Here is a 23,562-nt window from a genome sequence, read left to right as displayed (position 1 = left end):
AGCTTACACTGACTTTCTTCATATGATTGTACTTTTTGGATATCAAAATGGTGCACGAGTGTAGGTGATCGCTATCTGGTAGCTGACTGTGGTGGTGGTACCGTGGACCTTACAGTGCACCAGATAGAGCAACCACAGGGCACCTTGAAGGAGCTGCATAAAGCATCAGGTACATCTATGGTCTTGTTCAGCTCAGGCATATAGATAAGAACAAGTAATTGTGTTTAAATGCTTATATTGGGCAAATACGACTGTTTTGGCATGAATAAGGTTCTCAGTGTAAAATGCTTTGTTTTGCTCAGTAAAAGCTAAGATACACACGATCTGATGAAAACTATGCATGTCTGCATTGGAATTGGGATTTAGAACAAAAAAGGGGTCAGAAGGGAGAGGGAGAGAAGATTGTTTTTGCATGAATAAGGATCCCAGTGTAAAATGTGTTGTTTTGCTTATTGCAAACTAAAATACACAATATTTGATGAAAACGCACATTTATGCATTGGAATTTGGAACCAAAAACGGTGTCAGAACAAGACATTGTGTAAAAATGCTTCTATTGCATAGGCAAATTATACTGTTTTTGCATGAATAAGGTTCCCAGTGCAACATGTGTTGTTTTGCTTCGTACAAGCTAAAATACACACTATTTGACTGTTGAAGCCTGTTGAGCCTGGGTTTGTCACTCTTGAAATCCACATGTCCGAGTTTTTCCTGACATCTTTGTTCTTTATTCTTTTCACATTTCTTTCTAATTTTTTCATCATTCTCTTTATTCATTCCAATTATTGCTTTTTCTTCTCTTTCATATTTTACTCTCTATTCCCCCCTTTCATTATCTATCTCTCTAAGGAGAACTGAATTCTTCCAGAGATTTTCTGTAAGGCTCAATTGGCTGCACTTGGATGGGTTTGAGAGTAGTGGAGTCGCAGCTGCAACCCAAATCCTATCCAGGTTCCTCCTGATGACTCCATCTATGCTCTTTACTTCTTCGGGTTACTTCTTGTTCTTCCGTTTCATTTTCCTCAGTACAATCTAAAATACACACGATTTGATGAAAAACACAAGTTATTTGGAACAAAAAGCAGGGTCAGAACAAGCTGTGTTTTAAAAAAAAAAAAAACACTTTTGTTTCAGTAAAATTAGTCTGTTTCTGCATGAACAAGGTTCTTGTGTAAGATGTGTTGTTTTGCTTCGTACAAGCTACGGTACACACAATTTGATGAAAACATGTGTTTCTGCATTGGAATTTGGATTTAGAACAAAAAACGGGCTCAGAACAAGTCATTGTCTTAAAAACGCTTATATTTGGAAAATAAGACTGTTTATCATTGATTAAGGTTCCGAGTGTAAAATGTGTTGTATTGCTTAAAGCAAACTAAAATGCACATTGTTTGATTTTTTTTTTTAAACACGTTTTTCTGCATTGGCATCGTGATGTAGAACAAAATTGGGGGTCAGAGCAAGCAAATGTGTTGTTAAGAAGGCTTGCTTTAGGCATAAAAAACCGTTTTTGCATGATTAAGGTTTGTTGTGTAAAATGTTTTCTTTTGCCCAGAACAAGCTAAAATACACTATTTGATGAAAAACATGCATTTCTCCATTAGAATCGTAATTTTGAACAAAAATACAGGGTCAGAACAAGCTAGTGATTTATTGAAAACACTTTAGGCAAATTCGACCGTTTTTGCAAGAATTAGGTTTCTTGTGTGAAATATTTGGTTTTCCTTAAAACAACCTAAAGGCGCTGTCACACCTTGACGATTTAGCCAGCGTATGACGACCTATGAAAAATTTGCCGAACCAAGCTGGCACACGTCGAATACGTTATGGGTAAGTTGTGTATACGTTAAGAGCACGCTGAAAAACGATGAAGTATGCTGTCTTATTTCGTGGTACGTCTCGTACGTCGTGAAATTTCAAGCATGCTGAAAATTTTACGACGTACTCGCCGTATGGCTCATATACGGCAACATATAAAAATATATGTAAAACGTTGGTGTACGCTGAAATTTTGATGTTTTTTTAAAAAGTTTTGGTCGTATTCATAACGTGTTGGTCGTATGCATAACATATTAGTAACGGGCACAGAACGTTTCGTTATCTTATAGATAACTTATACCAACGAATGATTAGCTTGTTGTCGTTCACAACCTATGCCCAGCGATAGTTTAACTTAGGCATAGCGCGCTGCACGTATCGCCGCCGAACTCGTGGCGTAGCCTATTAAAAACCTGCTGCACGCCGATTTAAATCATAACCGCCTGAAAATTGAAAGTGTCAACCACGCAGTCACACCTTGATGATTTAGCCAGCGTATGCCGACCTATGAAAAATTTGCCGAACCAATCTGGCACACGTCGAATACGTTATGGGTAAGTTGTGTATACATTAAGAGCACGCTGAAAAACGATGAAGTATGCTGTCATATTTCGTGGTACGTCTCGTACGTCGTGAAATTTCAAGCATGCTGAAAATTTTACGACGTACTCACCGACCGTATGGCTCACACGTTCCGCTATGCTGGCAATAAGTTGTAGGCACGATATGCGATCGTTGACACACGTCGACACAAGTTCCTTGTAAGTTACTCATAAGTCGAAACATGTCGAGGTAATATAATGTTTAGCATACCCGAAACTTATTTTCTCCGTCAAGGCACATTTTTTTTCTCCTTAGCTTCGTGAAGGCACGTGACGAATTATTTGAAGTCGTTGTTGTTGTTGTTGTTGTTGTTGTTGTTTTTTAATTATTTTTCTTAGTCTATCACGAATTTTAAAACATATTCGGACATTTGCTTTTAAGTTTCGACGTCGATGTGACAATATCCTCAAACAGAAAATATTCACAGAGGAGGAACTAAGAATAAGAAATGAGCAAACTGAAGAGGCAATCGGATGTGACGTAACGGCACGTGATGAAATATCGGAAGTTATTGTTGTTGTTTTTTTTAAACACTGCCAATACGCCATTATATGGTAGGTGTAAATTAGAAACACGTTCAGTAAGTTCTGTGGTCGTCCGGAAGACGTCAATCAAATACGTCTACATACGTCAATATGCGTTGGAGGTACGTTACACATAGGTTCAAAGCACATTACTCATAGGTTAGAAATAAGTTTTGGGTACGCTAAGCATTACTCAACGTGTTTCGACTTATGAGTAACTTACAAGTGACGTGCCTCGACATGTGTCAACGATCATGTAACGTGCCTACAACACGTTACTCATAGGTTATAAATAAGTTTCGGGTACGCTAATCATTACCTCGATGTGTTTCAACTTATGAGTAACTTACAAGTAACGTGTGTCGACGTGTGTCAATGATCGCATAACTTGCCTACAACTTATGGCCAGTGTCGCGGAACGTGTGAGTCATACGCTGGCATACGTCGTAAAACTTCAAGCATGCTAAAATTTGAGGACAACCGCAAAGTACAACGATGAAAGCCAGCGTACAACGACGTATGGCAGTGTTTTTCAGCGTGCTCTTAACGTATACAAAACTTACCCATAACGTATTCGACGTGTGCCAGCGTTTTAGACAAATTTTTCATAAGTTGGCATACGCTGGCTAAATCGTCAAGGTGTGACAGCGCCTTAAGATGCACACTATTTGATGAAAAACAAGCGTTTCTGCATTAGAGTAGTGATTTGGAACAAAAATACAGGGTCAGAACAAGCTAATTTGTGAAAAACGCATGTTTTAGGAAAACAAAACCGTTTTTACACAAATAAGGCTTCTTGTGTAAAATGTGTTGTTTTGCTGAGAGCAAGCTAAAATGCAAACTATTTCATAAAAAACAAAAAACAAACACGTGTTCCTGCATTAGCATAATGGTGTAGAACAAAAACGTGGGTCACAACAAGCAAATGTGATGTCAAAAACGCATGTTTTTGGCAAATAAAACCGTTTTTGCATGAATAAGATTTCTTGTGTAAAATGTATTGTTTTGCTTAGAACAATCTAAAATACACACGATTTTGATGAAAAACAAGCGTTTCTGCATTGGAGTAGTGATTTGGAACTAAAAGAGTGTTCAGAACAAGGTGGTGTTTTGCTAAAAACACTTGTATTAGGTAAATTTGATTGTTTTTAGAAGAATTAGGTTTCTTGTATAAAATATTTTGTTTTCCTGAGAACAACCTAAAATACACACTCTTTCATGAAAATCACACGTTTCTGCATTAGAGTCGTGATTTGGAACAAACAAACAGGGTCAGAACAAGCCATTATGTTGTTAAAAATGCTTGTTTGAGGGGAATATGACTGTTTTTGCATGAATAATGTTCCCAATGTTATGTTGTGTCGTATTGCAATACAGCAATACAATGTGTCGTATTGCTGAAAAGAAGTGAAAATACACACTATTTGATGAAAACACATGTTATGTTTCTGCATTGGAATTGTGATTCAGAACAAAAAACAGGGTCAGAACAAGTCAATGCATTAAAAACACCTCGATTTGGCAATTAAGAATGTTTTGCATGAATAAGGTTCCCAGTGTAGAAGGTGTTGTTTTGCTTATTTGAAGTTAAAACACATACTATTTCATGAAAACATGCATTTCTGTATTGGAATTGTGATTTGGAATGATGAAGGGTGTCATAACTGTCATTGTGTTAAAAACGCTTTGATTGGGCAAATAATTTTGTTTTTGCATGAATAAGGTTCCTAGTGTAAAATGTGTTGTTTTGCTTCGTACAAGCTAAAATACACACTATGTGATGAAAAACATGCATTTCTGCTTTGGAGTTGTGATTCAGACCAAAAAACATGGTCTGAAAAAGTCATTACATTAAAAACATTTATATTGTGCAAATAAGATTATTTTTGAATGAATAAGGTTCCCAGTGTAAAATGTGGTGTTTTGCTGAATACAAGCTAAAATACACACTATTTGATGAAAACACACATCTATGCTTTGGAATTGTGATTTAGAACAAAAAGTTGTGATTCCAATCCTCTTCAACATGTCACAAACTTCACCACTCAAGTCTTTTAAAAAAAATCAAAACTTTTTCTTCTTATTGATAAGGCATTCCAAATTACTCCAACAAAAATATTTCTTGAGATCTGATGAGATCTCATGAGGAATCATAGATTTTGTTTTTTTTGTAAGCATTTATTTAAAGATAATAATTGTTAAATTGTTTAATTTAATTTGCATGGATTGACTTTTCATCAGCATATGATACAGTATGGCGACATGATCTTCTGCTGAAAGCATCCAGACTTTTCCAGTGCCAAGCCACAATGCATCTCCTTTCTTCCATGCTTTGCAATCGAAGATATAGGGATTCACTCGAAGAGCAAACAAGCTCCATAAAGATTCTGAATGATGGTCTGTCTTAGCTCCAATCCTCTTCAACATGTATTTGAGCGACATGCCTTATACCACCTCCAGAAAGCTTTCTGACGCAGATTATCTTGCCCTTACTACCCAAGAAGTCAACCTTGAAGATCTCAGTGGTACCCTGTCTCAAGACTTAAAGGTAATGGAGCAAATAATCTGCTGGCACCTCCACCCAAACCCAACTAAAACAAGAGTTACCACTTTCCATCTCAGTAACCGACTGGCTAACAGCAAACTCCAGGTTTCCTTTTGTGGCAAAGCAGTCAAGAACAAACCATTCCCTAAGTACTGTGGAGTCACCCTTGATCGCAGCCTCTGACCCCCAGGGCAAACATCATCTGAAAACTAGCAGGCACCAGCTGGGGAACAAGTGCGTGCACTCTTCACAATGATATCTCTGCTCTTGTGTATTCTGCAGTCGAATAATGGTCTCCTGATGGGGCAGAGAGTAGCCACACAAAACACTTGGACATTGTCCTGAAAACACTGATGGGGATAATCAGCAGTACACTGAAATCAACACCCGTACAATGGCTCCCAGTCCTGTCTAACATCCCACGCCCTGATGTGCACCAGAAGGCAAGGATGCTAAGAGAGTTTGACTGAATCAAAGCCAACCCAGCGCTTCAAATTCATGAATACCTGCAGAATTTACCAAATGTGTGACTCAAGTCAAGCAAACATTTCTGGGGCTCTGCAAATGTTTTGAGTGATGTGAAGTTTGACACAAAGGACAAGTGGCACAATCTCTGGACAGACAACAACATTGCTAACAAGGAACTGGTGAGTGATCCGACAGAAGAACCTCCAGGTTTCAACGTCCCCCAGAAACAGTGGTCTGCACTGAACAGGATCCACAGTTTCCAGGCAAGGACATCACACCACCTCCACAAATGGAATTTCAAAGATAGCCCAACATGTGACTCTGGTCACCTAGATCAGACTATTCATCACATTGTGAACTAGAACAACACTTGGTCGAGCACATACCTCTGCCAGGCTGAACAGTTTATGTTTTGTATCCCACTGATAGGCTGGATCTGGATCTGGACCAGAACTAAAATCTAATCTGCTTATTCTTGTCTCATAACCAACTCATCCATCTAGTTCTGTCATAACTCATCCAGAAAATTTTGAAATATCATGCTATATATCATTTTTGGCCCCATCTCTAAATGGTAAAGAATGACTAATTTTTTTTTTAATGCTCGTATCCAGATATGGATTCGGATCTTCACCAAAATCAAATCAATTCGGCCTTGACACACACACACACACACACACACACACACACACACACACACACACACACACACACACACACACACACACACACACACACACACACACACACACACACACACACACACACACACACACACACACACACAAACCCATCCACCAAGTTTCATCCGAATTCATCCACAATTTTTTGAGATAACCTGTTCACAGGCAAACAAACAGAGAGGGGTGAAAACATAACCTCCGGCCCACCTTCGGTGCCCGAGGTAATGAGTGTCACCGACAGAAATTTGATGAAGGATTAGAGGGTCTGTGGGGTCTAAAGCTGCTATGGGTCTAAAGGGTGTAAGGTCTAAATCCACCAAACTAACAGACAGTGCTCTGACTTAGGTGTCCAACTTAGACTTAGACCTGTGAGCAGTAATTTGTCACACGCAAGATTAGATTAGATTAGATTTGCAAGTTTCAAAAAAGAAACAACACCCTAAGGCCTAAAGCAATACAGAACCTTTCTCAGTTCGACATTTAACTAATTGCAGACTGTGCGGAGCGATCCTCATTTTGGAAGACATTCCATGATATTTTTTGAGCTGCCATTAGTTTTATTGGCTCTGCCCGATGGGGTTGACTCTGCCCGTCATCCTTCCGAGGTTGGCAAAATGAGTGCCAGCTATCTGGTATCCTGTTTCGGAGTGGTGATCCATCCGAGATTGTGCCCAATAGCCAAGGAGACTGCTTAGGCAGCACCAACGCTCTACAGAGAGTATGGTCCCAATGGATGGATGGATATGCCATTATTGGGCCAAAAGTAATTCTTGTTGGCCGACTATGTTTAGACTTTAAATTCATTAATGGAATGCAAGAGGGTGGTTATAATTTGACCTGAACTCTTGTTGTTAGAAGTCAGTGACGATTGTAGATTAATACCTTTTAAGGGAATTTATCCTTTTGGTGTTGGTAGCCAATATCCATCATCAAGTGTCTCCTTCTTTAGAGCACGAGTTCAAAATCAAGATGGCGGCGAGTGACATATCAAATTGTGTGGAGCGGTGAATAATTATTAAATTTCTGATGAATTAAATCACAAAGACTGTTGAAATTTTTATATTGCTGCTGTCACAGTATGGTGATTATTTCCTGTCAAGCTGAATTAAAACAAAAGTTCAGATCCAACTTTAAACACCCTTATATATTCAATATCGCTTACAACTTATTGTAGCCTACTCATGAAGAATACTCTTCAAACTCTGGTGAAACTCGAGCTGTGTAAGCAATCTTGTCCTTTACTAATGATGGTTTGGCTTAAAGTTGAGAACTGCTTCATGTTCTGCAAGCGAAGACAGGAAGGACCCCAGCATCTTGTGTTGAACTTTCTTGATGCTGTTCCTGCAGGCGGTGTTTGGGGCTCACTGGCCATAGACCAGGCCTTCGAGGAGCTGCTCTGTCGCATCTTTGGTGCCAGTTTCATTGCTCAGTTTAAGAGGAACCGCCCTGCGGCTTGGGTCGACCTCACAATTGCCTTTGAGTCGCGCAAGCGCACCGCTGCACCTGATCGCACCAACTCACTTAACATCTCCCTGCCATTCTCATTTGTTGATTATTACAGGAAAGTCTGTGGCCATAGCGTGGAAACGGCACTTCGGAAGAGCACGTGAGTTATCGAAAATGCTTTATTATATGGGAGTTGATATTTGAAAAGCTTGTTCATATAAAACTGTGCTGAACTTTTCATTCTCACCTTTAATATTATTTTCCAATGGTACGAGTACATAGGGAATTTAAATTAATGTGCAGTCATTGTGTAGGATTCTGACATACTCGTGTTAATGTCACGCATTCCCAAATGAAGAAGGAATCATCTGCGTAAGTGTTGATTCCTAGCAGAGTTATCGTCATCGGTCTCAAAATGAATCTCTACAGGAGCATTTTTCACGCAAAGGAGTCAAATTTATTCAGAATGCATGACAACTACTTTCTTTAAAAAGAAGGAAATTGATGTAATTTGCAGTGTCCTCTTGTGATGAACATTCTTTCATGTTGGTGATGAGAAAAGCCTTTGTTTGATGAGAATGTTCTTTTAATTTAAACTGAGAACATGCATTTATCATGCTGTGAAATATATGCACAACTCACCTGGGATACTCAAACTGAGAGAAGGTTCTATTGTTCATGTTCCCTCGCTCTCTGCACCGGGCTTTGTTGTTTTTGCATTTCAAACCCATGTCTGACTGGTGTTGCATCATAAAAGAGGAGGTTGCTTTGGCAACTGACATAACAGATATTGGTAACAAAGAGTAATGCTTACATTATGCTTTTTGCACTGCAGGGTGGAATATGTGAAGTGGTCTTCTCAGGGGATGCTGAGGATGAGTGCTGAGGCAATGAATCAGCTCTTCCAGCCTACAATTGAGAAGATTGTTATGGCCATAGGTTAGAATTGAATTTATAATGGAGTATAAATGGAAACTCAGACAGAAAAGGACATTTGGTCCATAAATCATGAAAGGAAGTGGATGTGAAGTGTTGGAGAGTGTGGAAGGGTGAGGCATGTTTATTTTGAGAAAAGTAAGAGAAGAGAAAATCATAGGTGGAAAAAAAATGAGCATTGAGAGGATCGGGAAGAAAAGGGAGAGAAGGCTTGGAGATAAGATTAGGGGGTGAGAAGAGAACCAGGCTGAATGGAATATCTGGGCGTTAGGGGGTCAGTGGGGAAGTGCACCATAAATTCCACCATTTTGTGTATATAATATGTAAACTAAGCATAATCTGTAAAATACTTAATATGTAAACTAAACATAATGTGTAAAATACATAATATATAAACTAAACATAATATGTAAAATACATAATATGCAAACTAAGCATAATGTGTAAAATACAGAATATGTAAACTAAGCATAATGTGTAAAATACATAATATGTAAACTAAACATAATGTGTAATGTACATAATATGTAAACTAAGCATAATGTGTAAAATACATAATATTTAAACTAAGCATAATGTGTAATATACATAATATATAAACTAAACATAATAGGTAAAATACATAATATGTAAACTAAGCATAATGTGTAAAATACATAATATGTAAACTAAGCATAATGTGTAAAATACATAATATGTAAACCAAACATAATGTTGAAAATACATAATATGTAAACTAAACATAATGTGTAAAATACATAATATGTAAACTAAACATAATGTGTAAAATACATAATATGGAAACTAAACATAATGTGTAATGTACATAATATGTAAACTAAGCATAATGTGTAATATACATAATATGTAAACTAAGCATAATGTGTAATATACATAATATGTAAACTAAACAATAGGTAAAATACATAATATGTAAACTAAGCATAGAGTGTAAAATACATAATATGTAAACTAAGCATAATGTGTAAAATGCATAATATTTAAGCAAAGCATAATGTGTAAAATACATAATATGTAAACTAAGCATAATGTGTAAAATACTTAATATGTAAACTAAGCATAATGTGTGAAATACATAATATTTAAACTAAGCATAATGTGTAAAATACATAGTATGTAAACTAAACATAATGTGTAAAATACATAATATGTAAACTAAACATAATGTGTAATGAACATAATATGTAAACTAAGCATAATGTGTAAAATACTTAATATGTAAACTAAACATAATGTGTAATATACATAATATGTAAACCATACATAATATTAAACTAAGCATAATGTGTAAAATACATAATATGTAAACAAAGCATAATGTGTAAAATACATATGTAAACTAAACATAATGTGTAATATATAAAATATGTAAACTAAACATAATAGGTAAAATACATAATATGTAAACTAAGCAAAATGTGTAAAATACATAATATGTAAACTAAGCATAATGTGTAAAATACATAATATTTAAACTAAGCATAATGTGTAATATACATAATATGTAAACTAAACATAATGTTTAATATCCATAATATGTAAACTAAGCATAATGTGTAATATACATAATATGTAAACTAAACATAATAGGTAAAATACATAATATGTAAACTAAGCATAATGTGTAAAATATATAATATGTAAACTAAGCATAATGTGTAAAATACATAATATTTAAACTAAGCATAATGTGTAAAATACATAATATTTAAACTAAGGATAATGTGTAAAATACATAATCTTTAAACTAAGCATAATGTGTAAAATACGTAATATGTAAACTAAGCATAATGTGTAAAATACATAATATTTAAACGAAGCATAATGTGTAAAATACATAATATTTAAACTAAGCAGGATGTGTAAAATAATATGTAAACTAAACATAATGTGTAAAATACATAATATGTAAACTAAACATAATGTGTAATGTACAAAATATGTAAACTAAGCATAATGTGTAAAATACATAATATTTAAACTAAGCATAATGTGTAATATACATAATATGTAAACTAAACATAATGTGTAATATACATAATATGTAAACTAAACATAATAGGTAAAATACATATGTAAACTAAGCATAATGTGTAAAATTCATAATATGTAAACTAAGCTTAATGTGTAAAATACATAATATGTAAACTAAGCATAATGTGTAAAATACTTAATATGTAAACTAAACATAATGTGTAAAATACATAATATGTAAACTAAACATAATGTGTAAAATACAGAATATGTAAACTAAGCATAATGTGTAAAATACATAGTATGTAAACTAAACATAATGTGTAAAATACATAATATGTAAACTAAACATAATGTGTAATGAACATAATATGTAAACTAAGCATAATGTGTAAAATACTTAATATGTAAACTAAACATAATGTGTAATATACATAATATGTAAACCATACATAATATTAAACTAAGCATAATGTGTAAAATACATAATATGTAAACAAAGCATAATGTGTAAAATACATATGTAAACTAAACATAATGTGTAATATATAAAATATGTAAACTAAACATAATAGGTAAAATACATAATATGTAAACTAAGCAAAATGTGTAAAATACATAATATGTAAACTAAGCATAATGTGTAAAATACATAATATTTAAACTAAGCATAATGTGTAATATACATAATATGTAAACTAAACATAATGTTTAATATCCATAATATGTAAACTAAGCATAATGTGTAATATACATAATATGTAAACTAAACATAATAGGTAAAATACATAATATGTAAACTAAGCATAATGTGTAAAATATATAATATGTAAACTAAGCATAATGTGTAAAATACATAATATTTAAACTAAGCATAATGTGTAAAATACATAATATTTAAACTAAGGATAATGTGTAAAATACATAATCTTTAAACTAAGCATAATGTGTAAAATACGTAATATGTAAACTAAGCATAATGTGTAAAATACATAATATTTAAACGAAGCATAATGTGTAAAATACATAATATTTAAACTAAGCAGGATGTGTAAAATAATATGTAAACTAAACATAATGTGTAAAATACATAATATGTAAACTAAACATAATGTGTAATGTACAAAATATGTAAACTAAGCATAATGTGTAAAATACATAATATTTAAACTAAGCATAATGTGTAATATACATAATATGTAAACTAAACATAATGTGTAATATACATAATATGTAAACTAAACATAATAGGTAAAATACATATGTAAACTAAGCATAATGTGTAAAATTCATAATATGTAAACTAAGCTTAATGTGTAAAATACATAATATGTAAACTAAGCATAATGTGTAAAATACTTAATATGTAAACTAAACATAATGTGTAAAATACATAATATGTAAACTAAACATAATGTGTAAAATACAGAATATGTAAACTAAGCATAATGTGTAAATTACATAATATTTAAACAAAGCATAATGTGTAATATACATAATATGTAAACTAAACATAATGTGAAATATACATAATATGTAAACTAAGCATAATGTGTAATATACATAATATGTAAACTAAACATAATAGGTAATATTCATAATATGTAAACTAAGCATAATGTGTAAAATACATAATATTTAAACTAAGCATAATGTGTGAAATACATGTAATGTAAACTAAGCATAATGTGTAATATACATAATATGTAAAATAAACATAATGTGTAATATACATAATATGTAAACTAAACATAATGTGTGATACACATAATATGTAAACTAAACATGTGTAATATACATAATATGTAAACTAAGCATAATGTGTAAAATACATAATATTTAAACTAAGCATAATGTGTAAAATACATTGTATGTAAACTAAGCATAATGTGTGAAATACATAATATTTAAACGAAGCATAATGTGTGAAATACATGTAATGTAAACTAAGCATAATGTGTAATATACATAATATGTAAACTAAACATAATGTGTAATACACATAATATGTAAACTAAACATGTGTAATATACATAAAATGTAAACTAAGAATAATGTGTAAAATACATAATATGTAAACTAATGACCAAGCATTATTAAATATTATATGCAGCCCAAGTAGTAAGTCCATGCAGACGAGCCAATTATCTACACAGACCAATTGAAATGTCAATGAAAACTAACAAACAAATCAATGCAGACTAAGAAACAAGCTTCTTCTTTGGAGAAAAGACCAAGGTCCCAAATCCCTCTTCCATTGCTCATCCCACATCCACCTCCCTTAAAACATCCAACACCATGTGAACAACTCTCCTGCCAAGATTGAGAAATTCCAAGCCTCTCTCGACTGATCCAGATGGTATCAAGACCTTAATACACCAAAATTATTCATTCGCTTCATCTACTCCTCTTTCTCTGCTTTTTTCCAAGGTCATTTTCCAAGGGCTGTCTGCGTTCATCATGGTAAATCTCGAACCTTACCCTAATTGGTCCCAAATAGACTGTCTGAACACTATACCAGGCAGCTTTCTCTCCATCATAAGCAAAGCTAACAAGTTGATACAGCAGACCTCAAGGCTCAATTTTTCTGGAATCTAAAACCATGAGTGTGGCTTTTCCCCAGGTCATTCAATCTTGGACGTGGTGCTTCTGCTATGTTAGCAATGGATGGATGCTCTCAATCTCAAACAAGAGGGCAGGGCTATCTCACTGATTATCTCCTGTCCGTTTGATTCTGGCTGGAACCCCACCATGATTTTCAAGCTGCCAGTTATTGGTAACTAGAGTTCCCTCTGAGAATGGCGATCAGATTCCCAGTACATTTGCAAACAGTGGGTTGTTTTGGATATAATTCTATCACGTGCTGTACTTCTAGAGAACTGTGTCTATCAGGAGAGTCTTCTTCTTTCGTATGCAGCATGAGGCTGTGTGGTAGCATAATTGGCTGATGAAGCAGCTGTGCCACTTATGCAGGGCCCCCCTGTAAATTTGGGCAATTATAATTTGGAATTTGGATAGGGTGCCAGTGATCGCACACCTACTCTTCCAAAGAAAACCATTGGATCTTTTACGTCCACCAACTAATGCTGGCAGATGAGATGCCTAGTTTAACATCCATCCGATGGTACACGCAATGATGAATCGTCCTGTCTGTGAAACACCAGGATGAAGTTTATAGCTTAGCAGTGATTCAAACTCAGCCTAGACAGCTCAGAGGTGAGTGTGCCTACCTCTAGGCTCGAGGCCATCCTGCCAGCTTGTATCTGGCCATCTACCTGGAACGTCTTTTTGTGCATGAAAGACCAATATTCTCACTTTGCCCTTTGATCAGGACTGGCAGGCAAATTTGTCAATATATTTCTCTGATCAGCCTCTGTAGATCTTTGGCCTCACCATCAACTGTAACCTGTCCTGAGCAGATCCCAAATTAAAAATTGCCTTCAAGCTGAAGGATGCATTGGAATTATCTGCAGAGCCCAGACATTCCTCTGCCATTCTTAGCTTATAAGGGTGCACAAAAGATCCATCCAGAGTGTCATGGTTCATGGCCTCTCACCTGTGTACTGGTGCTGCGACTTCTTATCATGCCCACAATGAAATCCTGGAATCTAAGGCCCTCTGTTCCATTGGCATCTCATGTCAGGAATCTGAGTCTCAGGCTCTGCTTCATATTCACCACAGACAGGCTGATGAACTTGCCATTTTTATTTTAGCGGCTATATTCTAATCTTGCTCATCCTGCTCTGCCACCTCTCCTTGCAGCCCCTACTCCTCTCAGTCACACGTGCTTTGCCATAAACCCTTTCCTTGTTACTATTGCCAAGCTGAAACTCAATCCTCCCCTCCAATCTTTCACACCATTCATTTCTCACCTGTACAACTGCTTCCTTAGTCCATTTCCTCGAGTGCTTCCCCAGAGAATTTCAAATCTGCTGTCTGCTGCCACCTCATGGTCTCTCCCAATTTCATGACTGAACTTCATTACACCCCCTGAGCACCTTCTCCTACCCTTCTCCTGTAATTCCTCTGCTTGTGCTGTGGTGCATGTTTGCTGTTGTTCTGCTGTTGTTTGCCTTTTGCCCATATTTTTATTATTTTTTTATATACTTTTTTTGTTTACAAAGCTTATGAAGGTCACGGAAGAATTAGTTAACCAAGGATAAAAAAGTGGTCATAAAAGTGGGGCCACAGTTTGATGCAACTACAAGTGAAGGGAATGGTATAACAACAAAAAAAGAAGAGAGGTGATGGGAGGAAACACAGGAACTTGCATGTCAGAGGGTTCAGGAGGGATTGATAATGATGGTAGAAAGGATTCTGGGGGCTGGCAGGATGGTCCAGAGTTACGCATACTCGTCTCCAAGTCATCTAGCTTGGTTTTGAATCCTGACTCTGCTATAAATTCTCATTTCAGTGTTTCACAGGTAGGGTGATTCATCAATGTGTGCGCCGTTCCTCGGATGGACTTCAAACAGGCGTCCCGTCTGCCGGCCTTAGTTGGTAATGTTAAAGATCCCAAGGTGTTCTTCACGAAGAGTGGGCGAGCTATTGCCTGCATCATGACCAAATGCCAAATTCCTGCCGTAACTACTGCTGAAAAGGCAATGGCAAACCACCCAGAATAACCTTTACTGAGGAAGCTGCTTTGCGACATTGATGCTCTACGAAGAGGAGAGAGAGAGAGAGAGAGAGAGAGAGATAGAGATAGAGATAGAGATAGAGATAGAGATAGAGATAGAGATAGAGATAGAGATAGAGATAGAGATAGATATAAAGGATTCTGGGTAGGGATGGGAGGTGAAATGAAATGAAATGGAAGTCCACAGCTTCCTTGAAATCCTGGAGGGAAGAGTAAATGTCATGGAAATTTGAAAAAAGGGAGAAATGCTGAATGGATGGAAGGTATTGTCTGTTGATCCATTGGTTCCTGTGATTCTGCTCTTCCATGAGCCTCAATATCTGAATTTTTTTTTAAAGTCGGATTATTTAAAAAAATCTTGGAGTCTTGTTTATCAATTACTGCATTTGGAATAAAATAAAATAGATATACTTTCTCCATGACCTTTCAGATGATACTATCTGTGGTTTAACAGGTTCTTCCCACTGTCCCTAGATAATCTTCTGAAAAAGCCTGGGGTGTCTGGAATAAAGTTCATATTCCTGGTTGGGGGCTTTGCGGAGTCTCCTCTGCTGCAGCACGCTGTGCAGACTGCATTCTCTTCTCGCTGCCGCATCGTTGTTCCACAGGGTATGGCACTCGCCATATTGAAGGGTGCCGTGCTCTTTGGTCTGGATCCAACAGTGGTGCGCGTGCGCCGTTCAGCATTCACGTATGGAGTTGGTGTTCTTAACAGGTAATTCGAGAGAGAAGAAAACATTCTAAGATTCATTTTCATCTTCAACTTCAATATTTTGAGTGTTCTTGGAGATTTGATCATCAAGAGTTTTCTGTTTCTGCAAGTTGTGTTTTTTTTTTTTTTTTTGGAGTGAGTGGGGAGGGGGGTAGAGGAGTTGATAATTTTATAATCCAGTGTTGAGGTTCATGGAGGAGTTAGAACACACAATGGATCAGAATATCAAATAACGCAAAGAAGAGTAGAATGGGAGGGGGTGCGAGGGAGAGAACATACCCCAACAGCAAGGTTGAAAGACTAAATGGAGTAAGTCTTGGAGGGATAAGGGATTTGGGGAAGAATGAGCATGTGGAGTGAACAAGATGGGTACAGCTGCAAACAACTCTCAATCACAGAAATGGAAGGAAAAACTGGAAACCCAGAAAGAAGTGGGCTTAGGGAGGGTTCACGAGGGTGGAGAAGATCATGGTTGTGGATGGGGGATGATGGTAAATATCTTTCTTGAATCCCTGGAGGGAAGAATGAGATTGAAACCACATCTTTATTAAATACACATACGTGCTGGAATTTTGACCTCTTCTCCCTCCCAACCTCCTGCACCGAATGCTCCTGATCTCCCATATGTCTCATCCCAAACTTATTTCCCGTCTCTCCCCACTTCTCCCACAGTCTTTTGCTCTCTTCGATTCCCTTTTCTTCCTTTTGTCAATTCCGGTTTTCTCCATTTATCACCCCTCTTCCTCACCCTCCTCCATGCACACGTAACAAATACATGACTGTTTACCTTTTTTTTCCTTTCTTTAAAACCTGAATATTTTACAATGCAGACACAACCACTGTGCCTTTGCCCGATAGGTTTGTGAATGGAAAGCATCCACCAGAAAAGCTGCTCCTGAAAGATGGCGAGCGCTGGTGCACAGACATCTTCGACCACTTTGTGAGCGCCGAGGAGTCAGTAGCGCTCGGCGAGGCAGTCGTTCGCTCGTACACCCCGGCCCGGGCCACTCAACTTCGCATCATCATCCACGTGTACTGCACGCCCACCGAGCGAGCACAGTTCATCAGCGACGAAGGCGTCCGGAAGTGCGGCACTCTGTGCCTCCAGTTGCAAGCAATGTCACCCTCCACAAACGGGACAACTGCTCGGCGTGAAATACAGACGCGCATGCACTTTGGAGACACCGAGCTTCAGGTGACGGCACTGGACGTGCAGACGGGCAAGTGCGTGAAAGCCACCATCGACTTCTTGAGCTTCTAATCCGCTCTGGCATGAGAGGATTCTGTCCATGACATGCACGAAGTTGTTAATCTTTTCTACATTTTGCTTCGAGCATCTGTTAAAATTAGTGATTTCTTTCGATGTTTTTTCAAATGCCAAGGAGGATTCCACTTTGCTAAATATTTTGGAAAATAAATCTCAAAAACTTGTGTTTTTTTAAACCACTCGAAAGTCATAATATTCAAGTGAGACGAATGTTTCGGCCTAATGTTTGCCTGACGTTTGAAGCTCCTGGTGTCCTGAGATATAAGACAAACACCTTGATGCAGATTAATTCCATAGCATCGAAGCAATGTATATGAATATATGATGAGGACATATGTTGAAAGACTACTTGTGATCACACCAAAATCAGGATGACAAAAAAAAACAAAAATGTTTTGAATCATTAATTTCATATTTTGCTTTCACCGAAACTTGGAGATAAAGTAATTATATTAAGATTTACACCAATCAAGTAACAGAGATGTCAGAACTCAACAGCAGGCCACTCTGGGGTTGCAGTTTGTCGTCTGTCTCTGGAGCATCCTCTTCATCAGCTATTTCATTCTTGAAAGATATGGTCATGATGGACATTACTCAAACAAATATCCTCCCTTCTCCCCCCCTCCCTCCCAGCCCTCGCATCTCCACTCTCATTGAAAACATCCTACAGCATGTCAACTTTCACTTATCAATGTGGAGAAATTCTCAGGGAGTCTTGAGTCCACGACGGTTACAGATTCTGATGGCATCTGTGCTTTCATCATCAAAAAGTGTTTAGCTGTTCTGTCTACTCTTTTTATCTTTATTTTGCTCTTTTCCAGCTCATTTTCCAAGGGATTGGAATCCTTGGATTGAGATTCCAAGGGATCTCATTCCGTCAGCCTTCATCCGGTTCATTTTCCATTAGCCAGTATCACCTCGATTCATAAGAATGATCCCAAAACAGATCTCAACCAGAGGGGGAGCACTCAGTAGAGTGCAAAACCTCCGCCGCCAATACTACTAGGTCACTCAAGTGAACCTGATATCCTATTCATTCAATTTGACATCAACAGTGCTCACAGAGTTATAGTTTGCAACTTTCCCTTTTACTTTTAACTTTTACATACTCAATTCATTCGTCATAACTAGATTCCTTGAGACAGAAATTGATTTTACATGGGTATATCCACCTGAAGTTCCAAAATCAGCCGCAATTATAATTTTGGCATGTTTTTTGTTGGAAATCACTTATAACATGTAGAAATGCAAAAAAAAATCGAAATTTTGTTGAAAAAAATTTGCATTTTTTTCTCTCTATCAATTTTTTTCTCTATCAATTTCTTTTGGGGGGGGTTGGAAATCACTCAAAACATGTAGAAATGCAAAAAAAAAAGAAATCGAAATTTTGTTGAAAAAAAAGTTGCAAAAATTTTTTTTCTCTAACAATTTTTTTTTTGGGGGGGGGGTGGAAATCACTTAAAACATGTAGAAATGCAAAAAAAAACAACATTCAAATTTTTTATCAAATTGGCCGCCATAGCGGCCATATTGGATTTTGGACCAAGTCCAAAATCTAATGGCATGATCCTTGGACCAGACTTACCACCCCCCCCCCCACACCAAGTTTCGTCGAAATCCGTCGAGGAATTTTTCCGTAATACTGTTCACAAACAAACAAACAAACAGAAAGGGGTGAAAACAGTAACCTCCATCCATCTTCGATGGCGTAGGTTAACTATAGACTAGCCACCCTTCTCACCATTGCAAGCATAGTAATGGAATCAACACTTGTAACAGACCTCGAGTCTTCTCTTTAACCCTCTAATCGCCAATCATCAGTTTGGCTTCTGTCCAGCTCATTCCACCTTAGTCATGTGACTTTTTCTTTGTCAACAATAGATGGGTGCCCACAATCGCATATATGAGTTCAGGCACATCTCCTATGCATTTGATTCTGTAGTCCTTGTGGAGGAGACCTATTTGTCGTGGCACTACCAGTGGACAGGAAACGCCTGATTAGGAGGACCCCTCCACTGCAAACTTCCGACTACTTCCAAATTCCCTTGTCTACTTCCAAATTAATTTCCATACTCCTTCAAAATCCAGCCCCAATAGCTGGCTGCCAATGGTTCTGATAAGCCTGGAGAAACTTTTTACCTTTTTCTTCCACTTGGTTTCTGTGGAAATCAAATCACAGTGGCTGGCTTCCTTGGAGTTTCTGTTGATTCTGTCTAGTTTCTGTTGATTGAGTTCTCTGACATGCTCTACCTCCTTGAAGCCGGTGTTCCTCAAAATGGCTTTCTGGAACCCATATTATTCTTGATAGACACTAACGACCTCTCTTCATTCAGACACTTTGCAGACTATTCCTCACCATGCAGGATATGTCCTCACCCCTCCACCAGGTACAATGTGGCAGTACTCTTCTTTGCCAAACTTAAGAAAGCCAGCAACTGCTCATCAATCTCGAACATGTCTTTTCATAGAAGGACATTTTCACCTTGTGCCTTCCTCAGGGCTTGCAGACAAACCCTCTAATCTATTTCTTGGTCAGTCTCTGAAGATTCTGGATCTCACTATCAGGTGTAACCTGTGCTTAGCAGATAAAATCTCCAAACGGGCTTCCAAACTGACGTAATGTCAGAATTCTCCACAGGGCCAAGTCTTTCCTCTGTCTATCGCTGAGCTCCATCGATAATGGCATACAATGCCGAAGTGCTGTGGAATATGCCCCCCCCCCCACGCTCTACCCTTTGTGAACTCCTGGTGCTGCTTCAAATCTTTCCCACCTCGAGGTTGTGGAATCTGGCATCTCATTAGAGGAAGCTGATTTAAGGGTGTGCTTTTTGGTCAATGGAGGCATGTAAGTGACCTTGCAGTTTTTTACTGGCTCTCTTATGTTCTTGCTCATCCTACTCATTTACCTCTCTGTGTTCAACCTTAGTCATACACATTCTCTGCCAGACACCTATTCCCTGTGTCCCTCCTCAAGTATAAACTCAATGGTCACCTCCATGTTTTTTTCTCAGTCCTCTTTTCCAACCTGTGAAACGAACTGTCTTCCTATATTGTCTGTTGTCTTGAACTCCTCCCTATACAATTTCAAGTCTGCAGCCCACCACAACCTCACGGTCTCTCATTTTCACTACTGAGCTTTACTACATATGAGACTCTGCTCCAACATTTCTCCTAGGATTCCTCACTATTGTGATATTGTGATAGTTCTTAATATGTTTTTGGCTTTCTGTTTTCCCTTTGCTCCATTTTACATCTGTTGACCCTTTGCCCACAGTTATTCTGTTCTTCAAGGAGCTTTGATATCTGTCTGTCAGAGAACCTCACCATATATAGTTATCTTAAAAGTTTGTTTTTGTTTGAGATTTCTTAGTAAGTTCTGCCTGTTCAGTTGTCTCATTTTTCCCCGAAAATGGGTGTCATCAGTTTATTTTTATGAACATTTTTTTTCAGTCAACAATACGATCGCAATGAAATTGTACATCTCAGAAGATGGAAGTTTAAATGATTAAGTTTAATCTGGCTCTGGAGACTGTTGCATGACTCAATCAATATGGTACAGCTGTAAAGCCCCCCCCCCCCCTTGTTCACCTGGTTCGGAGCACCAGAAATGTCTAACAGGTGTAGTTTGTTTGCAGCCTTATCAACCATTTGACATCTTTTTGAAGAGCCATCTCTTGAATGGATATTTATGGCGGAAAGGGCTAAATTGAGAAATGGAAGAAGGGTAGTTAACAGGGGGGTGTGGGGGGAGTGTTGATGAAAGGGAAGGGGGTTTGGAAGGAGATGAGACGAAGAGAAGAATTATGTATGTGGAACATAAGGGAGAGTATGGGAGCGGGAAAATCCTTCCATATTTGGATGCCTAATCAATGAATGTCCCCATTAGTAGTTGAAGCTGAATGTACAATTGACCAACCTCAAAGGCTCAATGGGTATTTTTGGTTGAAGTCCTTGCATGGATTTTGAAGCATGTGTTCTTTACTATTGGTTTCACAATACAAAGATGCAATTTTTTTACAATTTATATCCTAAATATATCACTTTTTTGTTTTAAATGTGACCATTAAACTCTCATGTTGTGGCATTATTACCTTACGTTTAGAAACCATGCAGATTTTGGAAGCTGTTGATGAAATAAAGTGCAATGTTTATTCGTACTTACTATTTGGCACGTCGGATGACCAGGTGACCATGAAAGAGGAGAAGGTAATATGGAGTTTTAAAGTTTTAAAATAGAATGGGTCATTAAAACTTGGATGAAAAGAGGTAAATTATTGAAAGCACTGATGGGTTTTCCATCTGCCTCGAATCAAATGCCAATGGCTTTGATCCACCCACTGTGATGTTTTATGTTCTTCCACATATCGTCTGCTCTCTACCAGTCCTCGTGCCTCTTGTTTTGGCCTTCGTGTGGTGTTTACGTTGCCTGCCCTTGGAAGCAAGGAGAAGCTGGCGTTAACCCTTCATAGGGATGAGAGAGAGAGAGAGGAGATGGGGACAATGGTTGTGGGTGGGTCAAGGGGTCACATGGCGTGAGAACGACTGATTTTGATAGGGAATGTCGGGGTTTGGGATGAAAAGTCAAAGGAACTGTGAGAACAGTGAAAATGAAAGGGTGATACAAATAAAAACTAGAAAGCATTTCAAAATGCAAAGGCCATCCGAATCCGCTTTGTACTCAGACTAAACGTGACGAAAACAGCAAAAAAAATTTCTTTTTTAAAGTGAAATTTATTAATTGATCTTCTCCAAATTCTCATAATAAAAGGTTTGTTGAGAATTTGATAACAAAAGCTTTAAATTGTTATGGCCTGGACAGACACACACTGAATCTCAATGGTAAATGCATAAAGAAACATGGAAGCGATTACAAAACAGCTCCTGCAGTGGAATATGGAGCCTGGACCAACTTTCATCAGCTGACCATCAGGCAGGCAACGCTTACTCAGTGCCGAATTGTCGATATTATAGCAGCACAACTGCTTGACCACCAAACCTGTTCTCCATTCTCGGCTGGAGCCTGCATCCATGATTGACCACACATTCCATGCTCCTATCAATGGGGGCATGTTCTCTTTCTTACTGTGTCTCCTTAGATTTTTACCACTGTTAGAGACGACCTGTCAGAAGTGCTGAGCCGGCCAGGCTTTGTGGAGCACACAATTTTTAAGCCGCCTTTTATAGGCCTCTCCGTAAAGGGTGGACTAGTGTGAAGCTAAATAGGACTAGTCAGTCACCGGAGATGCTGCCACTCCAATCCAGTAAATGCACGACCAAAGCCCCGAGTCAGCTGCATGCCCGTCTATAGCTCACACCATCCAAAGACATCTTCACCTGCTGCCGTCACTAAAGGGCCATCACCGCCAAACTTGTAAAGGTATGAGTATAACTGATGGATGCTGTGCGAGATGAGTTTAAGGTGAAGCAATCGTTACACACAGCGGCTGTCGCACACACTTAGGTAGCATGACACGTGTGGACTGTGGTGACCAAAAGTAGAGGAGAAATTGCATTGAATGGCTGCTCATTACTTTTGCATCTGATCACCATTCTTGTTCCACCAGGCACTGATACATTGCCCACAGTTACAGGGGTGGACTCCATGCAAGTAGGGTGAATATACTGATTCTGGCTCACTTTCCCCATGTAAATGAATGGGGGATTTTCAGCGATTCATATTTTTTTCCCTAAAAATAAACCCCCCTTGTTATCCCAAGGTATATTTATTTGTCTCCCCTTTTAACAAAGGGAAACTTTTTAAAATTAAATAAACATGTGTGTGGGGCAGGGGTTGGGGTAGGGGTTTGTGTGGGCAGGGGTTTGTGGGGGCAGGGGTTGGGGGAGGGGTTCTTGTGGGCAGGGGTTTGTGTGGGCAGGGGTTTGTGTGGGCAGGGGTTTGGGCAGGGGTTTGCGTGGGCAGGGGTTT

The 23,562-nt window shown here is 37.7% G+C and overlaps 1 protein-coding gene across 5 annotated transcripts in view; it reads left to right on the top strand.

Annotated features, from left to right (window-relative positions):
• Nucleotides 1–21,797, top strand: part of HSPA12B (heat shock protein family A (Hsp70) member 12B) — a 113,875-nt gene extending 92,078 nt beyond the window's left edge. For all 5 annotated transcript variants that reach the window (XM_085848010.1, XM_085848012.1, XM_085848014.1 and 2 more), the window contains 5 exons: nt 65–169; nt 7,989–8,247; nt 8,923–9,026; nt 16,132–16,372; nt 17,228–21,797. In XM_085848010.1, the coding sequence (XP_085704136.1) occupies nt 65–169; nt 7,989–8,247; nt 8,923–9,026; nt 16,132–16,372; nt 17,228–17,630 (1,112 nt within the window). In that variant the 3' untranslated portion in view covers nt 17,631–21,797. The remainder of the gene's footprint in view (nt 1–64; nt 170–7,988; nt 8,248–8,922; nt 9,027–16,131; nt 16,373–17,227) is intronic.
• The last annotated feature ends 1,765 nt before the right edge of the window (nt 21,798–23,562 follow it).

Source organism: Eptatretus burgeri, chromosome 12 (assembly GCF_056783735.1).
Source record: "Eptatretus burgeri isolate ZD-2024b chromosome 12, Ebu_testis_v1, whole genome shotgun sequence".
In the NCBI taxonomy this organism is placed as follows: Eukaryota; Metazoa; Chordata; class Myxini; order Myxiniformes; family Myxinidae; genus Eptatretus; species Eptatretus burgeri.
Note: the sequence above shows the minus strand (reverse complement) of the source record. Positions and strands in the feature narration are given on the sequence as shown.